This window comes from Halyomorpha halys, unplaced genomic scaffold (assembly GCF_000696795.3).
Source record: "Halyomorpha halys isolate HHAL.00 unplaced genomic scaffold, Hhal_1.1 Scaffold1300.1, whole genome shotgun sequence".
Classification (NCBI taxonomy): Eukaryota; Metazoa; Arthropoda; class Insecta; order Hemiptera; family Pentatomidae; genus Halyomorpha; species Halyomorpha halys.
The window spans coordinates 212404-220645 of NW_027105571.1; the positions used below are offsets into that span (position 1 = coordinate 212404).

General features: G+C 27.9%; 1 protein-coding gene across 5 annotated transcripts in view; it reads right to left on the minus strand.

Annotated features, from left to right (window-relative positions):
- Positions 1–8242, minus strand: part of Pkc53E (Protein C kinase 53E) — a gene marked incomplete at its 5' end in the record, with an annotated part of 95988 nt that overhangs the window by 9253 nt on the left and 78493 nt on the right. For 2 of the 5 annotated variants that reach the window (XM_014434071.3, XM_014434073.3), the window contains 6 exon segments: positions 138–326; positions 669–870; positions 1900–1991; positions 2064–2237; positions 2308–2436; positions 6539–6565. In XM_014434071.3, coding sequence (XP_014289557.3) covers positions 138–326; positions 669–870; positions 1900–1991; positions 2064–2237; positions 2308–2436; positions 6539–6565 — 813 coding nt within the window. 5 annotated transcript variants of the gene reach the window in all.

The window sequence follows — 8242 nt, forward strand, 5'->3', positions numbered from 1 at the left end:
TAAGGAGAAATTAAATTAACTGTGCATTCAAATAACCATTTAGAAACCAACAGAACATAGAAAACTTAAAAATTACATAATTTTTATATCACACTGATTTGTTTGATGATAATCTATTAACTATTTTGATGACTAACCCCTTTACAAGCTTCTTTTGATTCCTTCGAGAGGCCTTTTGGATAACTGACACTGTGGTCGGTTATAGCGGCAAAGAGTTCTTCTTCATCTTCTCCATCGAAAGGTGGTTGCCCAACTAACATTTCATATAAAAGTACACCATATGCCCACCAATCAACAGATTTTCCATAAGGCTGGTATAAAATAATCTGCAAAAGAAAAATAAGTTTGAATACTTTACTGGATAAATACTATATAAAACCATTAACCATTTTAAAAGTTTCAAAGAATTTGATTAGATTGAAGGTTAGTTCTTGGAAAAGTGGTCAAGAAGAATCTTCTTTTCTTTGAAATATATTTTTTTTTTGATATGGCATTGTTTTGATTTAACTTGGGAAATAATTTAATTGTTCCTCAAACGATTATATGAAATGTTCTGAGATATGGATAGTTTTCAAATTATTTAAAAAGTTTAATTTTCTTCATTGAAGAAGAATATGAAAGAACTGTATAATAGTTAAATAATTTGTAAATAATGGAAAATAAATTACCTCAGGCGCGATATAATCTGGAGTGCCACAGAACGTTTTGGTTGTTTTGTCTCCGCTTATACCTTCTTTACACATACCGAAGTCAGCAATCTTTATATGTCCGTCTTGGTCTAGGAGTACATTATCTAACTTGAGATCCCTATAAATTATTCCTCTAACATGCAAATAAAATAAACCTATCGCTATTTCGGCAGAGTAGAACCTGAAATAAAGAAATTTAAATTTAGAATAAATCTCAAAATTTTCATTTGTTATAAGCTTATTATTGCATGGTATAATTGGAGAAGAAAAGAAAAGGGGATGTTTTGACTTTTCGAAAGATATCAACAAATTTTAATGAAACTGAAAAAAAGTCTATTTACAAATAAAAAAACAAAATTATTGCTGTAAAACAAGAATTGAAAAAAAAATCTTAGGGATTGAGAATTAAAAAAGTTTTCCAACTTAACTAAACTAAGGACCACTTTTAATATTTAACTTTGGACTGTTCTCTTCTAATACTAAGTTAAGTAATACCCCAGATAATTAAATTAAGATAAGTTTTTTTTTTAAGGCAATCCACAGTGAAGGTGATGTTTGTCTAGTTATCTATAGGTGACTAACCTATTCTAACCATGGTGGAGGTGTCAAGTTTAACATTTTCTGGGACTGCCCCTTAATGAAAAAAGTCAACACCCCCAGGCTGGGTTCGAACCGGCACCGCCCATAGATCTCAGAATGATAGACCTAGGTCTAACCATCTGAGATAGGGACAGCCCTAAGATAAGTTTCCATGTAAAATTAGGACAAATGATAGATAAATATGAAATAATATAATTATATGGATAACATTAATTAGGAAACTAAAGAAAAGATATAAACAAAATGTTAAATCATTGGTAATGTCGAAGAAAAATGAAAAAGAAATAAAGATGATAAAAAGGAAGAATTACTTTCACAAGAATTAATATATTAAAAATTAGTAAATTTCATCCCATTTTTTCTTAATTTTTTGTTTAAGTTGTAATTTTAATTTTTTATCACATGCCTTATTATTATTACTTTTTATCTAAGAGTATAGATTTTTTTTAATCTGTAAATGGTATAATTGAAGCACTTAAGAGAAGAGAAAATATTATGAATAGTTAGGTCTATTTATGTATGATTTCAATTCCTTACAGCAAATTGTTGCAAAAATTTCACACTAGTAAGGTTTAATAAATTTTGAAAATAATATTTCTCTTCAACTCACACAGCAACTGGCTCCTTAAACTTTCCACACTGTTGTATTTGAAACATAAGATCACCCCCGTTTACGTATTCCATTACAAAATACAAACGGTCCTGAAAAGTTTTTATAATTATTTATTTTATCAATTTATTTGTTTAATAAACAAAATATCTACAATGACAAACCATTGTTTGAAAGCAGGAATGTAATTGTACTAAAAAAGGTGGTTTCTGAGAAAGTGCGAGAACTCTTTTTTCTACCATCGTACATTCGACATCATCATCCTGAATAATTATATCTTTTTTCAAAATCTTAATGGCGTAAAGTTCATCAGTTCCTTTCCTTTCAGCTAACATAACCTGAAACAGAGTTGTGTTTTAAAAATATTGTTTCAGATTAATATATCAACATAATAAATAAAATTCTCACTTTTCCGAAACTTCCTTTTCCCAAGACCATGAGAAAATTGAAATCAGAAGCCCTAATAACGTCTTTCTTGGACATGTTGTGAGGGACATCTTTATCGGTCATTACTGGAGCTTTTTTTGTGATTGAAGTCTTCTTGAACAAAGGAAAAATATTAATCATTTTTTGAACAAGAATAATCTTTTACAAATATTATATTGTTTTATTATTTCCATGTAATATTATTAACATCATTATTATTAACAAGCCTAGTATTTTGATTGTAAATAATATTATTTACAATCAAAATAATTTGTTTGTTAATAATACTACAACAGAAGGAACTAATCATTCTTTGAATAACTCAACAATTCTAGACATATTATGATTATCTAATTCTATTATTATATTTGGTCATTTAATTATCATTATTTGATTTAATCATAGCAACACATCTAATTATTTATAAAATAGAGTTTCTAAAGTTAAAATAGAAATCATAGTAAAAATCTCCCTAAAAATCTAATCACAGAACTAAGTCAAAATAAAGCACAAAACAAAAAGTACACAGAGAAAAAAAATTGCCACTGTTTCTTAAATTAATTTAGTTTATGATCAACTTATAATTAATATTTAGAAAAATAATTAGCAGAGGTTATTTTAATTATGCCAATAAATTAATAATTATATCTAATTTTTGTTGGCATTTCTGACTATGAAGAACTTAGGCCATGCGATGTGATCTTTTCACAGATGTTTCTTAATGGCCAGATCAAGGAAAGTCTATGAAGGGGTCAAACATCTCACATTGCTATGAACCATGCATTTCATGGTACAGCTGTAGGCTTTATAATCAGTATCTTTGAGCCCACTTTGGCAATCTCCTGTGACGAGGAGCATAGTCACCTATATTTTTTCACATGAAGCAGATCATCCATGAACCAAACCTCCAAGAAGTTATTTCATACCCTGGACAACTATAATGAGCGACGCTACCTATGAGAGCCTGGAAGAACTAATACTTTTATCACTTCCCGCCACAAAGCTTACCCATGTTTGTTCAAATGTTGTATAATGTTGATTTATTAATTGAATTGTAATAATGATTTATTAATTGTATAATTAATGTTCTAATGTACAAACCATGTAAATATCATCATAATTGTGGATGTATTATTTCAATAAATAAATGTGAACAAAAGAATATATTGATTCACAGTAAAGTAATTTTTTACAGGCTGCCTTTGTATTCTTAGCAGATTGGTTACCCAAGGGCTATTGGAGTATAGGTACCTTTTGGGAAATAGCAAATTAACATAATTAGATTCAATATATTCTTGCAGTATTTATTGATACATCTGATGTGTTCTTGTTTCATGATAAATCCTACTGGTTATCTCCTTTATCTTACACCCTTTTATTCCTTTCGTAAGGATCTACAGTTAGTTTCCGTAGGACTTGCCAACCCCTTTGCAACCTCTAGGCCACGATCCCAACTGAGTGGAGTTTCAGCTACCTAACCAGTATTAACTCGCATTGTCGAGGCCTTCAGGTATAGTGTACCTTACTGGAATCAGAAGTATCTAATCTAACACAACCACCTCGAAAAGAGTTTTGATTAGGTTATGAAATAGGGTTCAGTACATGGAATAGGGTTGTAGATTGAAGCATTTTACCAGAAAAAGTGACAATTTTTTTTCTCTTAGTATATAACATAGTCTATTTCATCTAACTAAATAGATATTGTTATCATTCAATTGTTATGGATGCTTTATTATGAAATAGTGATATTTTTTTAAAAGAAGATAAATTCCTAGGAAGAAGAAAAAAAAAAACAAAATGAAGCATTAAAATTCAAAAATAAAACCTTGGAACAAAAAGTGTTTAAAAAATAGATTAACATTTTTTTGCCACCATAAACTACATTAATTAATTTTAATGTTAATAACAACATTAAAATCAAGCATTACAATTAAAAATCAAAAAAAGATTTTATTTCATAAATAACTTATTAGTCGCACATATTTAATTATATTCATTTCACCTTAAAAAAAAAAACCAGACACCAGATCACTAAAGTATATTTACTTCACCGGAGTGAATCTTTTAATGCTAGTTGAGGGAGATATTATAATCTGTGAGTCGGCATACAAAAAGTACAATTAAGCCGTTTATTTTGAAAATGGTGTAAGTTCATTTAAAATAAAAAATCAATTTAGCTACCTCAATTTACATTACATTATCTTTTCATTGTGAAGTAAATTATTACTAATATATTTAGAATGATCAAGATTTCGTAACATGAAAATTGCTAAATAAGAAACCTACGAGGACTTAATAATGATTGATTAAATTATATAACTATATACATCATATTTCATGTTACACCTTAATAGCTTACGATTAAACCCGAATATTTAAAAAACCTTTAAAGGCAATGATCAAACATTAAAAATTGGTAATTCATTTTTTAAAATAAAAGATTTACTGTCACAAATATGATATCAAACACACACAAAAAAATAAATAAGAAATTAATGGCGTTGATGACCAGTGATATTTTACGCCATTAAAAAAAAAAAAAAATGAACAAACAAGGTTACTTATGCTGATTGGGATAATAGAATTGTCAATAATAATAGATAAATTTGGTACCCTTAAAAATCCAAAAACATTATTCTACTATATTATCTGTTAACCATGTTCTTAAATATAATCCAACCCAAACCATTCAATATCTCATTTTTAACATAAAATGGACTAACACCAATATAAAATTAAACAGCTCAATGTTAACATCAAATACTTGTCAATTCTAATATATTTCACTGCTATATATTTATTTTATAATGTTAATTATAGTATTAGTGAGTGGAATTCCCCCAATTAGTGGGGGGAATTTCCCCCCAAAACGTTATCATAAAAGACAAAATGTAATAATAAAACAAAGTGATCTGAAACATTAAGAAAACATATTTCAGCACTGACATTATTAAATTAACAAACAATTTTTTTTTTATATGTGTTTGTTGGGCGGTGTTTGTTTGAATAAGATAGTGTCTGTAGTTTTTTTTTTTTTTTTTGGATTGCGAGTTAATAAAACAATACAATCACATACAACAATACGTTTAGAACATAAGAGTTTTTAATTTTATCAAATCAGTTAATTAAACAAATAATTAATCTTTTTAATTAGCAGCCTGTCACTAAATCTGTCGGAAATAGAAAATTGATTCTGAAGAAAATTCACCATAAATTTCTATCATGCACTTGCATTTTCTATTTTTGAACAATCCTAGCACATCTAGTCAGCAATCCACTAAATGATCTTAAGCACTTTAGTAAGTGAAAACAATGCCATTTAAATATCTGTATATATATATAAGCTGTTTTGGAATTGGAAAACAATGTCCGGTATATAATAATTTTTAATAAAAATAAACAGAACATTTCTTTAATATTGAATACATAAATATAAAAATCAAAATAATCTAATTATACAGCCTGATAATTCAATTTTTCTTTTAAGAGATGAAAGACAAATGAGACTTGTATAGTGATCATAAACATTTCATCATCAAAATAATTTTTCTATTCTACAATGACGTCTATAATCTACATGCAACCATACTTAAAAAAAACATATTTTTCCTATTGAACCATCTTTCTAATATTCCCTGTTTTAAAATTACCTGATGATAATTTCAACTCATAAATAACACAATAAATAAATAAACTATAAAGCCTAAATTATCAGCAATTAGGACAACAAGTTTATTGTTTATTTATTGTTTATTGTTTATTTAATATATTTTTATATTAAAATATATTTATTTACTACCACTTGGTCATCTTCCCTAAACCCTGGTCTCATATATTTAAAGAAACTTGTCTTGTATATCCCTATTATTTTTCTAAATCATCTTGAAACTTCACTTGAATAGTATTTCTCCTTAATTTCAGAGAGTTTCTCCTCTGAAGATCTATTAGTTCTGAAACAGCCACTCAGCTGATTGAGGCTTCATTGCACTGAGATGTTGATCATCAACTAGAGGTCTCTTTGAAAATAGATTATCCCATAAATCTTCAAAGTCAATATCTTGAAATTGACTCCATTTTAATACAATACTACTTAATACAAAGTAGAGTGCACACAAATTCTAATATACGAACATAACAGACATAATGGACATAGGAACAGACACTTAATACATGCTCATGCATTCTAATGAAAGTTAAAGAAAGGACCACCCACCGAATGACGCATCTGGCTTTTAGGTCCCTGCGTACACACATGTTACATGTTACTTATTACATATTAAAATTACTATAAACAATTAATTTATAGTTACAACTTAGGTATAGGAACAATTAATTAACTACTTGAATAATTTTATTTCAATAAATGAAAAAATATTGTTTTGTTTTTTTAGTCTACAAAACAATTAACTTATTATTTTCCCAATAATAACTTCTAGAAAATTAAACCACCCTGAAAACTTTAACCATTCTTTAATTATCCATATGATGACGTTTAGGACTGCTGTCTGAATTTTTAAATCAATCACAACTATCATATATAAAATTATCAACAATCTTAAAATGATTTTATACAAATAATTTTTATAAACATAACACTTTTTTTTTTTTAATATAATAGTTATATACCAATATACTTTAAATCATTTCTATTATATATTATAATATTTGTTATAAAATTAATCTCATTAAATACAATATTTTACATATGGTTTATTTTCTATCTAAAATTTTGATCACTGCTATTTGTTTAATAATTGAGAGGAAAAAAAACAATAAAATACAACTAATAATAACAAAAATTATCCAAATAGTCTAAAACTCGGCCATCATCAATTACAATCTTAATTTTAGTATCACAGCCTCAAATTGACTAATAAAACTTTGCAGAATTTTATGCCTAAGTCAATGTAACATAGTCTCAATTTTTTTATTTTATTATCATTTACTTTTCACAAGGATATTATTTAACCTGGATTTCTTTTAAGGAAATTGATTATAATAATTTTTTAAATTGTTGAGGAGAAGCAAACTTCCAATTAGAATATCAACTACTCTATATTTTGTGCTTGTACAATTTTTTGGGATATTATCCCACATTCATGTACTATTGTGTCATAAAATTATAACGATTAAGTTATTTTTATCTATATATTATATATATATATATACATTTAAAATTCCTATAATCATTTTTTTTATTATTTATCAATTTCCATTATTGAAATATTGTCATCTATACAAATATATTTCATATAGCTATACAATAAGATATTTCTGACATACCTTCTCCACCCTAAAGCGTTTAAATTACCTTTATCACCTACTTCCTTTTGAAACCTGTAGGCTCCTGGTTATTTCCTTAATATTCCCCCACATTGATTATTGCTGTGTGGTTTACAGGGGTGTCTCTGGGGAACTTGATGCAAAATTAAAAGAGTTAAATAATTGCTTTGTACGATTCATCTTTAGGGTCCCCAGGGACGCCTCTGTCACCCGATTTTATGGAGAGTTAAAATGGCTTTTAACTCCCTCCTTCCGTCACAAATATTTTCTTGCTTCCTTCCTCTACCAAGTTATCCAATCCTGCCGTCCCATCTTACATCTCTGATATCCTTCAATTTAAATTCTCAGTGCATTCCCGTAATACCCGCTCACGGCCTCCAGACTTATATATAACTGGCAACCGAACCGCAGCCTTTGATAGATCTTTCCTTGGCCGTTCCTCTTCCCTATGGAATTCTATTCCCTCCTTTATTCGTAGTTCTAAAACCCTTCCAATCTTCAAATCCTGTATCTTCGACTACCTTCTGTCCACCCGATTCCGGAAGAATAACAATTGAAAGTTTCAAATAAGATTTATATATTCTTTGTATTTAATGTTTTCGTTTATACTTGTAAATATATATATATATATATA